The sequence below is a fragment of the Melospiza melodia genome, chromosome 1 (assembly GCF_035770615.1).
Source record: "Melospiza melodia melodia isolate bMelMel2 chromosome 1, bMelMel2.pri, whole genome shotgun sequence".
Lineage (NCBI taxonomy): Eukaryota > Metazoa > Chordata > Aves > Passeriformes > Passerellidae > Melospiza > Melospiza melodia.
In genome coordinates this window covers 15,244,136-15,260,837 of record NC_086194.1, presented here as the reverse complement: position 1 = coordinate 15,260,837, position 16,702 = coordinate 15,244,136, and the positions used below count along the sequence as shown (strand labels likewise).

General features: G+C 45.0%; 1 protein-coding gene across 10 annotated transcripts in view; it reads right to left on the bottom strand.

The window, feature by feature from the left end:
- Window positions 1-5,222, bottom strand: part of ARHGAP12 (Rho GTPase activating protein 12) — a 75,149-nt gene extending 69,927 nt beyond the window's left edge. For 9 of the 10 annotated variants that reach the window (XR_010026706.1, XM_063148742.1, XM_063148752.1 and 6 more), the window contains exon 1: window positions 4,114-4,240. Coding sequence is in view for 8 of the 10 variants with exons in the window: in XM_063148742.1 (XP_063004812.1) it covers window positions 4,114-4,225 (112 nt within the window). In the remaining 2 variants the exon portion in view is untranslated. Of the gene's footprint in view, window positions 1-4,113; window positions 4,241-5,146 lie in introns of those variants that run through there. The other variant, XM_063148794.1, reaches the window with a different exon arrangement.
- Window positions 5,223-16,702: the final 11,480 nt, after the last annotated feature.

The following is a 16,702-nucleotide window of genomic DNA, read 5'->3' as shown; positions in this document are numbered from 1 at the left end:
TTAATCAAAATATTCCAAAGAAGACTTATCTACCTTACAGAAAACCTGATCTAACCAAATATTTAAGGGCTAGAAATTAAAATGCAAACAAAACACAGTGACACAGGGACAAAACAGGACTATGAACCAAAATGGGTAATGAAATAATTACTAATACATGAAAATTCTGAAAAGCACTTTTCAGCATCTTTATAATCCAGACAACTGCCACTGCATCCACACCTACAAACAAATTCCATTTAATCATGTAGCATCAATGTCCAAATTCACAGCTGGGAAAGCATTAGTCTTGCCAACTTGCACTGAACACAATATAGTAAATTAACATGAAAGGTAGGATTTTTAACCTTGAAAATCAATGCATGTAAGATCTCCATCATTCACACAGAAAGTAGGAGAACTCAAGTAAAATGCTGCCATATTTAATCTTATGAAGATTAACAAACACATTTTTTATTCTTAAATGCCCATTTCATGAATGAGAAAAGTTATGTAGAAACTTGCAGCTCTGCAAGTTAAGACTTTGTGATGGGATTTGTAGCCTTTACCCTGCCACAGAGTGGAACTAATGCAATTCCATGCAGGCACACACATGCAGAGTGAACTCAGCTGCTAAACGGGACCAAGGACAGAAATAACAACAGAAGAGAACTTCTGGGGAGATCTAAAGCAGAAACCACTGAGGACCATTCAGTTTTCTTTTGCCATTTCTGTTATTTGATCTGAGCCTTGAAAAAATACATTTGGATCATAACTCAGAGACAAAGTAGAAGGTAAAAAGCTCAAATACTACACCAAGACAGAAGTGCCCATCTTTAATCTATGTCTCTCTCCTACACACCATCTTCTTTTACTTCCAAGAAGCATTTCCTACAGGTAACCAGGAAGCCACCACTGTTTCCAAGGTTCCACACAGAAGCAGAAGGTCAGGTTTACAATTTTATCAAAGACTTGACAGAAGGAATGATGGTACCACATTCAACAAAGCTGACAATAGGAACACAAAGCAGGAGAAAAGAATGCCAGGATTCTGGCGTTTACTCTCTACCATAAAATGGTACATTGACATTCAAAGTCTATTTACAGCCTTGGTACAAAACAACTTGCTTACCTGGTATTCTACATAAATAGGTGTTTTTAAGTGCAGCTCTGCAGTTGTTTAGCAACAGCAGCAGAAGGTAAACATGAACAAATTGCAGCTATTCCCACTCTCTTCCCAGTTTTGGAAGCTCTGTCATGCAAATGCTATTTTTTTCTTCTTAGCAAACCTGACTCCTTCCAACACTTCTTCAAAGCTGCTATCAACCCCTTTCAAGGCTTCCAGGTCAGACACCAGAAAAATGCAAGTCTTACCAAGCTGCAGTCTATCTCAAAGCTCTGTTACCTCAAAAAGCTGAACCGCAGAACAAGGTTCCATTCAAAATCTTTCTCCCACACAGAAACCAAAGAGAGAACATAAGCCTCTGGTTTCCCACAGGACTAACAAATGTTTAAAAGCTTGGATTTTTCATTCCTTTTTTTGCCAGTTCCATATGACAACTTCTTGAGAATGCATGCTTAAAATTTTTTCAAGACAGAAAGGTTCAACAGGTTGCATGTTATGCTTTAAAAAACCCAAAATGTTGAATAATACAAGTTAAATAAAACAGAACTGCTACAGAAATAGCTCTACCCACTTTTGAAGTCAATTTTGCAGCCTAATTCATTTCCAAAAAATAACAACAAAAAAGAAATAACAAAAATAAGCAGCACAATTTTTGGTCTTTCATCCAAGCTGCAAAATTATCAAGTCAATAGCAAACATTTGGTAATGTTGAACATATGATTAAAGAGAGACAGGCTGTGTTCAGCCAGAATACTGAAACAGATTTACAAACAGATCACATCATCATGATCAAGCAAGGCTCTAATTCTCCTCCTCAACCCAAAAAAGCAATAAATATGTATGGTACAGGTAGGAAATTAACCCTGAAGATCAGCAAACAACTACCATGGCCTTGATTTCACAGATTCAAATGAATTTATTATTTCTATCTATTATTTATTATTTGTATCTATACCTAATTTTTCTATTCCTTACCATTTACCTGCCATGCTCGATGGCATCCACATTGGTAAAGAAGGTTGGATTACTCTAATTAGAGGATAGTAAGTATGAAAAATCATTTACTTCCACAGAGAACATCTGTAAGCTTTCATACCTTAATACCTTAAATAAAGTCTCAGTATGTGATTGAGAGATTAATAACAAATGGCCTCACTAAGAAAACCTATGTTCATGAACACCAAAAGAGACTCACACCTCGCATTTCTCCTGGTGAAGAAAACCCCAATCACTACTGGCAGGTGATCTAAGGTGGGTCACATCCCCGTGGACACACAACCAGCATTTCACGGAGCACTCCCGCTGTCCCGCGGGAACGGAGCCGGGTGAGGGCAGGCCCCGGGCGCGGCAGAGGCGAGCAGGGCTGTCACTCCGCACCAGGGCCGGGAGATCCCTTCGGACTCCGGCTGCCATGGAACCGTTCCCATCTCTTACTCAGCTAAGGCTGACTAAGGCTGCCAGCCCTGGGTGTTCGCAGAGGTCAGCTCCTCCCTTCCCCCGTCCGCCCGCGGGCGCGCCCCGGCCCGGGCCGGCCCTGCCCCATCGACACCGGCCCTGCCCCATGGGCTGCACTGCTCCCGCCACCGGGCCGGCCCTGCCCCATGGGCTGCACTGCTCCCGCCACCGGGCCGGCCCTGCCCCATGGGCTCCACTGCTCCCGCCACCGGGCCGGCCCTGCCCCATCGACACCGGCCCTGCCCCATGGGCTCCACTGCTCCCGCCACCGGGCCGGCCCTGCCCCATCGGACCCTCCCGGCACCGGCCCTGCCTCATGGGCTGCACTGCTCCCGCCACCGGGCCGGCCCTGCCCCATCGACACCGGCCCTGCCCCATGGGCTGCACTGCTCCCGCCACCGGGCCGGCCCTATCGGATCCACCCGGCACCGGGCCGGCCCTGCCCCACGGGCTCCGCTACTCCCAGCACCGGGCCGGCCCTGCCCCGTCGGACCCTCCCGGCACGGCACTCGGGGCTCCGGGGAACTCTCCCCACTCTCCCCTGGGTGCACCAGGGGTTCGGCATGCCAACCCTCGCCTCCAGCTACGTTTTTTGTGCGTCCCCACAAAATGAGACCGTTTGTATCCAGAGCCGATGTGACAGCTCCAATCACCCTCAGGCAGGCAGGGTTCCAAGAGCTGTAGGTCCGCTCAGAGCTCAGCCTTTCCTGGAGCAACCTGACCCCTGCAGCTGCACCCTCGCCTCCTTACAGCATCCAGCCTTAGCTACAGAATGGTGCTCTTTCGATTGATCCTCAAGTCCATGGAAATGCTTGAAAGAAGCACAGTCCTAAGACACAGAATCATAAATATGATCATATGTGATACACACAAAGTATGCTCATGTATTGCATGAGATATGATCACCCCTACCTTCAGCATTATCCTAGAATTCAAGACTCACTCCCACTCTCTCTTTTGAAATTATCAGACACAGCGCATCTCTGAAGATGAGAAGATTTACTTCTCATCTTTGCAAACCAGGTAACTGAGTCTTGGGAAAAAACCTAAAATACTTTTTGCTATTTCTTTTCTTTTCCCCTAGGGAAAAGAAAAGAAGAAAGAAAAAAAAAAAAAAAAAAAAAAAAAAAAAAAGCGCCCCTCCTAGGGTCAGGGAATTGTTACTTACTTTCCAATACAAGCAGATGATAAATTGTTAAAAGTGCTACTGAGTACTAACGGATCGCCTTAAATTTCTTTGTGTGACCTTGTTCACAGTGTCCTACAAAGCAGCAGCAGTTGACTTGTGTAATCTTTTTCCATTTTCAGCATCAAACTTCACCCACTACTGAAATGAACCCTTGCGCAGTGCTGATACAGAAATAAACTCAATTACGAAGGCTAATTTGAGATAAATTCTTAACAGTTCAGGCCAGATGAGATACCCTGGCTACACCTCAATAGATTCCATGATTCTGATTCTCCCTGGGCAGTTTTCTTAGGGGTTCAGGCTGTACCTGCATGACCACAGCCTGGGAGACTGGTCCCTTGTCAGACTTCAAACCCATTCATACCTTTCTTCCCAAGGGGCACCACTGCTTGTCCAGCACACCTGATCCTCAGCCAGTACTTTCCAGCAGACCAGAGCCTGCAGGAGCCACCCTCTGCAAAGCACCCACTGAGCATGCAAAAGCTGCACACAAATAGAGGCAAATGGAAAAGACAGATATAAAAGACAACTTACAAGCTGTATGAAAACAAGCTCAGCCCTTCGCTTTTTCCTCAAACACACTTCGAAATCGAGCACTACTCGCAAGTAAACTACCTACCCGGAGCTCACCCGTCTTTAAACGCTAGAGGCATAATAAGCAACCATTTAATAATTGCCCGTGACTCAGAGCACTGAATAAGCGATGCATTTTAAACAAGTGTCAGGACAACTTTTCAGCGCCGCTGCAGCCCGCGCCCCCCTCCCCCCGCTCGCTCCCTCCCTGCCAGCCCCGCTCGCTCCTCGGTGCGGGCTTTTGTTAAGTTGTTGACTGCGAGGGCTGGCTATAAATAGCGCGGCTCGGCCCAGCCCGGCCCAGCCACCCCAAGTTACCGCGCTCAAGTTCACACAAGGGCGGCGGATCCCCCCGGCCCGGCGGGGGCGCCCGGGAAGGGCGGCGGGGCCGCCGCTGCCTCCCTTTGTCTCCCGCAGGTGAGCGGGCGCCGCTCGCACACGGCAGCGCGGGCGGCCCGGCCCGGCAGCGCGGCCCGCGGCGGCGCCCAGGTGCGGAGCTGCCTCCCGGCGCCGCCGACTCGGCGCTCCCGGCGCCGCCCGCGGAACGGAGCCGCCACCACCGCCGGGGGCAGCGCGGGGCGGCGCCGCCCGGAGCCCGGCGGGCGCGGGGAGCGCTCCGCGAGGCGCCCCGGGAGCGGCAGGGCGGGAGGGCGGCCCGGGGGGCTGCGGCCCCTGCGCTGGCCCGGGCGCGGACGTTCCCCCGCGGGGCCACCCAGCCCTGCCCGCCCGTCCCGGCGGCGGCAGCGCCGCGCTCGCTCCCGTCCCCAGCCCCGTCCCCGCCCTCCCTTCCCCGGCGGGCCGAGGGGCGCGGCGCAGGCACCCACCTGCCGGCCGGGCCCCCTCCGGCTGCGGCTGCGGCGGCTCCCGCTCCGCTCCCGCCGCGGCCCCGGCGAGTGGCGGCTCCGGGGCACGACGGCGTCATCGCGGGTCACGTGCCGGGGCGGGCCCGGGCGGGGGTGGGGCGGGGGCGGTGCCCGGGGCCGCCCGGCCCCCGGTGAGGGATCGGCGCTCGCACCGGTCCGTCTGTCCGTCCCGCTGTCCGCCTCGCCGTGCGCGGCCGGAGCGCTCCGGGGCGGCCGCTGGAGCGATGCCAACAGCTCCCGAGTGATGCCGTGTGTGAAACACCCGGGCCTCTCTGTCCCTGCTGAAACGAACAGAGGGAAACAAAAACACCTTCCTCCCTGCAAACAGGCTCGGTCTGACTGTTCAATAGACGATACCTGAAGAAACCACATTTTTTAAGTAGTTACCTAAAGTGAAATAATAATAAACAGTTCTCGACATTTATTTCGAGTTAACTCACTTGGTACCTCTTACTATATTAAAAAAAGTTCTCAAACATTGTTTGAAAATATTTAGGTGGCCTTCATAGCATTTTCAAATTGTAAGCAATCTTATCTTTCCCTTTGAAAAAGCAGTATCTGGTTCTCCTGGTTGCAAAGATAACCTTGAAAGCATGAACTGACTGTAACTGATCCAGCAGTATCTGAATGAATCTGCAAACAGCCTGAAACAATGGCATGGAGATGTGTAAACTGTCTGCTCTCTATTAATCTAATGAAGGATAATGCTGGTCTAACTTCTTCTTTGACTATTTTAACAGACGGAAGGAGGAAGGAGACAGTAAAACCATCAAAAGGTGGAAAGAACAGGTTTGCTGAGGGAGGGACAAGCAATGGGAAAAGACCTGAGAAGCGCCATTAAGAGAGAGAAACAGACTTTTAACTGAAGATTAAAACAGCATCAATAGGTTTAATTGAACATGTGGACATATTTTCATATGGAATTGTAGTCCATCTTGAACTTTCAATACTGATAGTTCCTTGAAATCTCATGTGTGTTATGCAACAAACTTGCAAGACAAGTAGGAAACACTGCATACACCTTAAAGCTTCTTCTCAAGCCTGAGTACTTGTGAGAATGTCCCCTTGACACCAAGGATCATTTGACTTTGGGCTGTCTGTTCACAAAACCTAATTATTAAAATTCTGTTGGTATTGCAAGACTGATAACACTGTCACACCCATGCATTCAGCAGTTATTCACAGGGTCTGGAAAAAATAGACTAGACACTAGCATTTCTGTTGTAAGGGAAACAACATCTTGTATGTAGATGTCCATTATCTACCTTTAAAGGCAAAAGAAATGTGTAAAAGGACAATTCATGCTCACTCTTTTGTAAATTACACATATGTGAAAAAGACATAGAGTAATTTTGGATGTTTCTGTCTAGCAGGATTCTATCTGTATGCCCAGTTTTGTTGTAAAAAATAATGTACTTGGGACACTTGGGTCCCTCTGAACAAGCTGGCTGCATTTTACCTGCTGACATGCCTGAGGTGTACATAAAAGCATCTCAAAAATCAGTCACGGTAACCACACTGTAATTATCCCTCCTCACTGCCAAGGCTGCACTAGAGTGCTGCAGGATATGGCATTAGTGATTCAGTCTGAGGCACTCTTCCCTCTGAGTCAGGGTTGAACCAATGGTCCCACATAAGATCAACAGGCATAATAGAGCTGAAGGTGCCAGAAGATATGTAATTTTGAGTCCCTGCCCAAGTGCAGTCATGAAAGATTCCACATTACAAATAAGCTGTCCAGCCCAAGTTCCAATTTTAGTATCTGTTGCGTATTCTGCCCGTGAAGGATTTCTCTGCCCTTTCACTGGAGTAGAAAGAGCTAAAGTTCACAACCTTTACTCACCATGACTTGTTTTTCCCAGAGATGTAGGAATGCTGCCATACTCATACCTCAGATGGGACTGCATGTATTTATTAGTTGGAAACATCCAGTAGATGTACTGACCTCGCAAATCCCAGGCTGAAAGAACTGCCAGCTATAATTGCTTTATGTAGTACACGAGAGCTATGGTAGAGAGTACAGGACTCAATTCATGTACCTATTGTGTTCTGACTGTTCTGTATCAAACCTTGCACACAACAACATCAATCTCTCTCTTTGTAAACTGGTTCCTTAGGAAACATCAGTGTTTGAAGTCTCTATCTGTTCTATTATGCCAAACCTTCAAAACCTTTGTCCAAATTTAGCTGTGTTTGCCAAAAGGGAGTTCCCTTAAAGGTGGTTAAGCTCCCACAAAATCTGTGGAAGCAGTCAGCCATATAGAGGTGGAGAAGAATCTACGTAAGAAAGTGACATCATAAACACTGCAATTGTGGGGAAAAAAAGATGATAGTTACTATCTATGATAAAACACAAATCCATAGAAAACAAGCTTCACAGTTCTGAAAATCCAGTCTTGAAAAAAATCCATTTCTGGTGTTTGAATAAGACATAGAAATGTTGCTTTCACTTCTCATATTCAAAGTTCTCAAGTACTAGTTTTATATGTATAAAAAGCTGAACCTATTCATTTTGAAGGTGAAATTGCCATATTTTTCTTTTCTATTTTTTTCCTTCTGAGTCTATATCAAATCTCTGCAAGTTCAGCTGTCCATTATTTTATGCCTCAGTCACAGTAATTCTAGATGTGTGTCATGTTTTAATTAATTAGAAATGCGTATCTGAGAGTGGCTGCTGCCATCCTGTTACTCATAGTGCCAGAACTGGTGTTAGGTAACCAGCAGAAATGTGCTGCTGAAAACGTGATTGGTATTAAATCTGGGTTGTTTATTCATTGTTTGCCACCCCTCCTTACCAAACATAATCTCATTATGAACTGTGTTGATTCTTTCTTTTGGAAATGACTAAGAAGGCAAATACAAAAAGCTTTGTCACATCTAACAGGCAGATACTGCAAATATCCACCTTGCTCATTTTGCTGTTTCCTCAAGTTTTCACTCCTTTTTAGAGACCTTTTCCCTTTTTGGTCTTATAACCTTAGCAGTGATATGCTCTAGAGAAACCATTCTAAATTTAGACAAATGCACTTATTTCAGCAAATATTTTTTATATAAATAGAATATATTTTTATTTCATTTTTAATCCTACTTACAAATGTATTTTTTACAATGTTTGAGTTTGCCTGATCTAAAACACATTACCTGGGACATCTCCTGTGTACTCTGCTCCTACTCTCAGTTTTTTGACAGCTTCCAGCCTCTCACCTCTATCTAAAAATACTCTTACCACCTACACATAGACATACAATCAATTCCTTCTTTCTGTTCTTTCTCTGTACTACAAAAGCACTTTTTCACAAAGTGCAGATGCTGTGGGCTTTTTGCATGAACTTTTCAATTTACTCCCCATCTCCTGACTCAACTAATAGATGAGCCATTTTTATTTATATACCTGTGCATTATATGGAAAATCAATTGACGAGGGAACAATCAAAGTAAAGACTGTAGAAAAAGGAACCCAGATTTCTCACCAGCTCAGTAAAGAACTTCTTTCACCATGACACTACAAAGGAATTTTCTGCCTTAAGGAGGAACTTTTATCCACAGTTCAGAGAAGATGATTTGTTGTACTGTGAAAAATCAGCAAGGAATTTGTAAAATTTTTCCATTTTGCCAGCAGATTGTTTTTGCAAATTGTATTAGGCAGAGTGGACAGTGGCCAACACATGCTTTTTCACTCTGCTCTGTTTGTTAGCCACGTCACCATTGTGATCTTCAACATTCTCATCTCTCTTGGAGCACCCAGTCGAAGCTGTAACAAAAATTCAAACATACCTATTGTTTGTATTTGCAGTCTCAGTTTGCAAGTGAAGGACATTTTTTTGCAGCTATCTGATTGTCAGCCTTACCAAAGAACAAAGTGAGATTTGTTTTGGTCTAACAGATCTTTTGATTCTGCTCTTTCCAAGAGCTGGTTCCCTACTCACCTGTGTAATTAAACTGTTTATCACCTTTCTCTTATCGAGCACAGTATTCCAAACTGTATCACTCCTGTGTGGAACACTAAAATATACCTCTGAGTCACAGCACAGAATTAAAAGTGGAGAAAAGTAATGAATAATTTTCTGACTGAATAGCTAAAGCCTGCAGTAGATGAAGGCAGACTCTTCTTTGTGCTACCTTGGTCTAAGACCTCTGCCTAAGCTAAATCTCAGTCATCTTTGCACAGCTAGTCGTGTCTTGATCTCATCATGGTTTGACCTAACAGGCAATTAATCCTTCTAATAGTAAGAGCTATTCTTATAAACCTATAATTAAAAGTGCTCATATTCAAAGGCACAATGTAAATGTCCATTTATACCTTGGAGAATTAAGGATAGCCCCACATAAAGGTCTTTAATTTCTATGTACCTTGTATGTTTTCTAATGAAAAGGAAGGGTTGTCTATCAACCACTGATAAGCAGAATCCAAATAATACATAGCTTTGCAAACAGAATTAAATAAAATCTAGTGTGATAAAGGTTTTACTCATGTTGAAGTAAATTTTATTATACTGTACAAAATTCAGGCTTAGAGAAGATTCACAGGGGAGTTTCTGGTTCCTCAAATCACAGCAGCTCAGAATTTACTTCAGGGCAAGGGTCTGGCATGACTTGGTAAACAACCCAGTCACTGGTGGGTGCTCTGAAACTGGAAGCTCCAGCTCACACTGCACATTGCTGGTCCCATGCAGCCACAGAGGCTCCTCAAGGTCCAGCAAAGCTCCCAGTGGATGGTCAAAGTGAAGTTACGTGAGGCTGTCTGGTTAATACTGGGTGGTTTTTTCTGAGGAAAGGCAGAAACTGACAGCCTGGATAGGTTTCCCCTCAGCTTCACAAGCATAGGGAGAAGTCAGAGGAGAGGTTCATCCTGCCCAAGTATTTTTTGGGTATCTATTAGTGTGTATCTACATCAAAGATGGATGACAAAGCTCCCTTCAGACTCAGTGGACTTCTATTCATCACAGTCAAAGGAGTCTGGGGAGTAATTCATCTCATCTCAAGGTAGGCACCCATATGTGATCAGATCAATTGCACCCTAGAGTCTGTTCATGTACTTAGTGGAAATCACTGCCACTGGAAAGGTGAATGCCAAAAGTTTTCATGTTCATAAAGAATTAGACAATTTCATGAGAGAAAAATGAGCGACTTAGATTTTAATTTTCAGCTGCCTGAAATCATACGAAAAATAGACACACGTTTTATTTCAGATGTTCTCCAAATTCTTTTGTTATATAAGCATGGTATTTTCTCTTAAAGCCATTGCCTGGTCACCACAGAGCTGTTCTTGACCAGAGAGCAATCCTGGTGGAAGAGATTTCACTCTATGCGTCCCAGTGACTCACAAAAATACCTAATCTGCACATTGTGATATTCATCTGAGTAAACATTCTTGCAAATCACAGTCTAAAGCTTGGCTGGGAATGGTCCTATTGCAGAACATGTGTGGGAGATGGCAAGCTAGCCTCTCACCAAAGCCATGGGGAGGACTGCTTCCACAATTTCACACTATGGATGATCAAGTTCCAGCACCTGTGACTGTGTTTAATTGACTAGTACAGATGCCACCTTTTATTCTTCCTTCTCCAGTTCCTCTGTTCCATCATAGCCCCTGCACCAACTCTTCTGAATTTCATTCTGCTTCATAAAAAGAAAAAAACAGTTCTCCTGTGCCAATAGCTACTGCAGAAACAGTCAGGTAGAAGGTCACGACATGTCCATGACAAGCTGTGTTTCATTCTCTCATTTCTGAGTTTTGCTTCTGACCAAAAAAAAAAAAAAAAAGTTATTTCAAGTCACTGAGTGGGCTGGTATGAAGGAAACTATGTGCTGGCTCAGAGTTCTTAGTAATTTTGGTATATCATAGCCATTCCCAAGGAGTCACTGGAGTTCAGGGCCCAAACCCTTTCCAGCCCATCACTCCTTCAAACAGAGATATCTTAAGGAATCCAAGTCCACATTTTGGCTTATGTTTGCTTTCTTGCAAGTTTCTCTGCTGGTTTTTCCTTCCTCTTTCCACTAAAAAGTGAACAGAAACCCTTATAAAAAATTTCATTGCTCAAAGGCTGGCCTAGCAATAACGCTGTAGGTGACACAGTCAGTGCTGCTGCTGTCTCACCTGCTTCTAGCCAGAAATGAGTCATTCCAGCTTTTCACTAGAGAGGAAACCATGGGAGAAAGTGATAAAAGGGGATTGGCTGGGTCTTTGTTATTTTCATGTGGTTTGTAAATAGTAAAATAGAAGTTTCATTAGAAAGAATGGAATTTTTTTTTTGTATTTTGGCTCAGCCAGTGTAGTTTTACATCCCAAGCTGATGCAAAGGATCCCCTAGAATGTTTCATGTAGGTCGTGGTTTGACCATTACAATTGCTCTGCAATAAAGAAAGGGAGAAATCAGAGGCTGTGTTGGCTGTGACACTGCACTGCCCCTCTTTGCCATAGCTGTGGTCTCATGCCTTTTCCCTCAGCCTCAGCTGACACTCCCCAAAATGTTTGTGAAAACGCCTTACCCTTATCAAAGCCATTAAAGCAATCCCCAAACTCTCATAAAAATTGTTTATCCATGTAATCACAGACTTCATTTGAAAAGTCAGGTTTCAATTTAATAAATGCTAAACCTTTTAGAGGCTTATATCTCTTTTGAAGCCCACGAAATAAAAACATGTCCACTACATGGGCATTTTAGCCAGTTCTAATTAGCTCAGGCCCTAATTAGAAAGTCTAGAGGCCTTGTGCATACCAGGCCATGACTTTACCAGTACATAACATGTTCTCTCCATCCACTGTTTCACATAACTGAGGTCATGATCTCTTCCTGCAGCACGGGAAGGAATATGGTGAGCACCTGTCTGCAGCCAGGACAGAGTGAAGCTGTGTAGGATGCTGGTCTCGGTCAGGGTGAAACAGCCAGGACAGAGTGAAGCTGTGTAGGATGCTGGTTTCGGTCAGGGTGAAACAGCCAGGACAGAGTGAAGCTGTGTAGGATGCTGGTCTCGGTCAGGGTGAAACAGCCAGGACAGAGTGAAGATGTGTAGGATGCTGGTTTCGGTCAGGGTGAAACAGCCAGGACAGAGTGAAGCTGTGTAGGATGCTGGTTTCGGTCAGGGTGAAACTATGCCCTGGAAGGGGGCAGCCCCGGAGCAGCTGCAAACAGCTGAGCCAAGATAAAAGCCTTTAACACCAAGGCAGATTCACAAGGAAGCAGTGGCGGGGCTGTGAGTATCTATTAAACTGCTGATAAAAGAGTCCCTTGAAGGTGCTTCCAATTATGAAATAATAGCTCTACCTTAGGGATGAATAAACTCCAAAGCCAAGTGAGAAGTGTTCACTGGCTCAGGGTTTTGTTAGCGTTTTGTTTGTAATTAATGAAAAGGGAGGGAGAGCTCTCGGGCTTCCTTCCGAGACAAAAAGAGCAAGGAGGGCGGGAGGAGGGGAACAAAATTAAAACCAGGTCCTGACCAGGGTCAAAACAAATTTAAATGTTAGAGTTTTTATACCAAAACAATGACCTTGTAGCTCAGTTCAAATGAAGCAGAAACTGGGTTTAAAATAATGTTTGTAATCTCTTCCAGATTAGCCTGCTAACCACAAGAGTCACTCTAAATGCGCCACCTTTGGTCCTTCTGCCTGTCACAGTTTTGGTGCATGGAAAATACATGAGCAGTCATTTGAACAAAGGGTGTGAACGCTGCTCAGCCCGGAGCACTCCTCGAGGATGGAAGATATCTCAAGCTCAGCCCCTCTGCAGTGAAGATTTAATTATTAATGCTAAGTGGAACCGCAGCAACAGGATTGCAGGCACCCCAGAATACTAAATGGTGTGGCTGGTAGTGATGAAGGACTGAGAAATAGGTGGTAGAGGGGGCTTAAATCCCCTCAAGCAGATACTGAACCCGCATTTTTCATGGCAAGCCTGAACGTTCAAAAGAGGCGTCGCCCTCCCCCAGCTCTGTGATAGGAATACAATGGCATGGCTTTCCCTTTGCTCTCCCCAGGCAGCAACGTTCAAGTGAGTTAGATCAAATCTGAATTTTTTTGAATGACTGAAGCCAAATTTCTTGTTAATTTACTATTCACTGGGAAATATATCACCCATTTCCATTCCTGTTTAATGGAAATCGTTTTGTGCATTGATAACCACAAGTTATCCTCAGAAGAACCACAGTATCTACAGTCATCTCTTGGTCAGAAATTAAGGGCAGGACAGTCACTTCTGAGCAAGCCTCTGGAAGTGCAGCTTTCTGTGCCAGTCCATCTGGCACTAAATGATCTCTGGCACTCACTGATCAGCTCCATCATAACAGAATAGCAACAGAAACTCTGGACCAGGTACTCTGTGCATGCCACAAATTGAGGTTTTGTTAGGTGCTGGACACACCATAATTCAGCAATAAGCATGAGACAGGTTATTGTTGTGGAGGCTGAGAAGCTGCCATGACAGCAGAAGTTAAAATACATCCGCTGATACAACAAATGAGGAAATAATAAACAGTTACCAATTTCTAACAGTTATAGGTCTTCAGCTATTGCTCCTGCAATCAGATATCCCACAAAACAATTACCTTCCTCAGCCCTTTGCATTTGCTTCTCGAAAGAGGATAGGGGAGACATTCTTTTCTCTTTCTCTTATGTGAGTAGCTCTGTAGTCTTCTGCATGTTTTCTGAGTGGGCATTACCCATTCTTCTCACTTTACTGAGCCTTTTTTTTTAAGACATTGAAAACATTCATCTTTGGAAAAGATCAGTACCAGGAAACTCTAAAAAAAATAAAAATGTCACCATGGTAAGAACAACTCAGATCAAAAGTTTCTAAGTGCATTTATTCATAAAAAGAAAAAAGAAGGGAACATCCAGTGATACTGAAATGCTACAAAGCAGAAACTGAGAAAGGTTTTCACATAAACTGGAACATGGAACTTATTGCCAAAGCCTTTCACCAAGGCCGAGAGTGTAGCAAGATGAGAAAACAAAAGGCATTTACACAGGTAGCCCTGGAACAGCAGCAGTCACAAATGTTCAGGTTTTGCAGCAGAGACCAGCCTTTCATCCCTCCCCACGGTGATTAGGAAACCAGGGCATGTTGTCTCACTTGCTATTTCTCCAGAAGAGCTTAATTTTTTTTACTTTCAGAGACAGGATATTGGCACAAACAGAGCTCTGAGCTGAAACCGTGGGCCTATATTTCTGTGACTTCCTGTAATGCAAAAAATAAATAGTGGTGTTTAATCTTTACAACTGCAGGGTATAAGATATCACATAGAATCATCACTTTCAGACACAAACATGCTTAATCCCCAAGGAAGCATCCTCTACAGACTCCAATTTAGTCAACCTGTGCTCCCTTGTTCATTCTGCAGGAACACAAGAAAGTTAAACAGGTTTTCATTTGCTGTGACAAAAGTAAACCTCACTACATTTTATGGCTTGCAAAGTGAGCAGGATGATTAACCATGAATCACAAGATAGAAATTCCTTCGGCGTATTTTCAGGAGCTGTGAAATAGCCATTGACAAGATGGTATCAGCATTTTGTCCAGGTCTTTTTAAAGGTGTATCCTCCATGCTCCCCACTTTGGGCCTGCAGTATTATAGGCTACAGTCATTTTTAGGTCACGCTTCAGTCGCACCTTGGCACGTCATGTGTGACCAGCCCCATCACCTGACAGATGGCAGGATGGTAGCTGGGTCACCTTTGAGCCCTAAGGCCAAGACAGGTGAGTAAAAACACATTTACACTGCTGGAAAACTCAAAAGAGAAACAAAGGGAAACAAAACCCAGCTCTCCTCTTTATTTAAACCCCCCTCCAAGCAATTACAGATGAATTATGCACTCTATCCCTCTCCTGTGTATGCGCTCTCTCGCTGGCTAGATTTTAGTAATCTATTATTCATTGCCTTGCTCTCTGTTCCCTGCTTTTCCTCTCCCCACACCGCAGGGCTCTGGGGGCTGCTGGGGGGCTCCTGGCCCAGCTGCACAGACCCTGCCCCTCACCCACTGTGGGTTATTGTGGAAAACCAGCAGGGACTGCCAGGGAATCCACCCCAGCCCCTGGAACTGAGGTCAGGGCCCTAACTGGGGGGGTAACTCCAGTGCAAGTGGCATCTTTGGGGGTGTTGAGGGAACCCCAGGGCTCTGGATGAACCCCAAGCAATGAGATCATTCCACAGAACTGGGCTGTGAGGCAGGTGACTAGGCTTGCTTTAGATATAGATCTTTTCAGGGTACTTTGTTAGATATACAAGAAGACTTCTTTCTGCCCAGGGTTCAATAAATAAACACAAGTGAGAAGACTCACATTTAAAATTCCCCTAAGCAAGCAGGTATTTTAGGAATACTAAGATCTTCAAGACCTTACAAAAGGCAAGAATCCTTCTCTGGAAAAAAGGAATGAAATTCCTGTTCCAGGAGCTCCTGACCATTTCTGCAGCCTCTGACAAATGATCTAATGATCCTGCTGGGCCAAATGTGAGAGGAAAAGTCTACTGTATTTTGTCAACACACACTTTTAAAACAAGTTCTCATGCTTTCATATTATATGAGAGAACAAAACTTATAAGGTCCCCTTATAAGGGACCATAAAGATCATCCAGTTCCAGCCCCCTGCCATGGGCAGATACTTTCCACTAAACCAAGTTGCTCAGAGTTCCCTCTAGTCTTGCCTGGAACTCTTCCAGGGATGGGGCACCCACAGCTTCTCTGGGCAACCTGTGCCAGTGCCTGGCCACTCTCACAGTAGAGAATTCCTTCCTAATATGTAATCTAAACCTATTCTCTTTCAGTTTGAATCAATTCCCCCTTGCTCTGTCACTACATGCTCTCTTAAAAAGTCCCTCTCCATCTTTCTTGTGGGTTCTCTTCAGATAGTGAAAAACTGAAATTGGGTCACCCCAAATCTTTTTTTTTTTTTCCACTTTTCTAGACTGAACAAATCAAATTCTCCCAACCTTTGTTCACAGGAGAGGTCCTCCATCCCTCTAATCATCTTGGTGGTCTCCAAGAATGTCCTTGCTGTGCTGGAAGCCCAGAGCTCCAGGTGGATCTCAGCAGAGGGGCAGAATCCCTCCCCTGCTGCCCACCCTGCTCTGGATGATATCCCAAATGTTTGGCTCTCTGGGCTGTGAGTGCCATGGCTGGGCCGTGTCCAGCCTCTCCCTGACCCCCAGCTCCTCTCAGCAGGGCTCTCTCCATCTCTCCAGCCTGTGCTGGTACCCGGCGCTGCCCCAGCCCTGGTGCCACTGAACCTCAGGGTGTTCCCATGGCCCCTCTGCCTGAGCCTGTCCAGGTCACTCTGTCCTGTCCTTCAGGTGTGAAACTCAGCTTCAGCTATGTGAAGCTCAACTGCAATCACCGTCAAAGGAAAATTATTTAATGTCTTATTGGGAGATGAAATTGCAGCTCTGATTTGCTGTGTTACCATTTATTCCTGACTGTACATTGCAGTCATTTGCTATCCCCCAGAGACACGCTTTTATAGAAGCATACAGATTACTTTTTATAGTTCTAAATCTTTTACTTCTTTATTTGCAACTTCAAGTAAC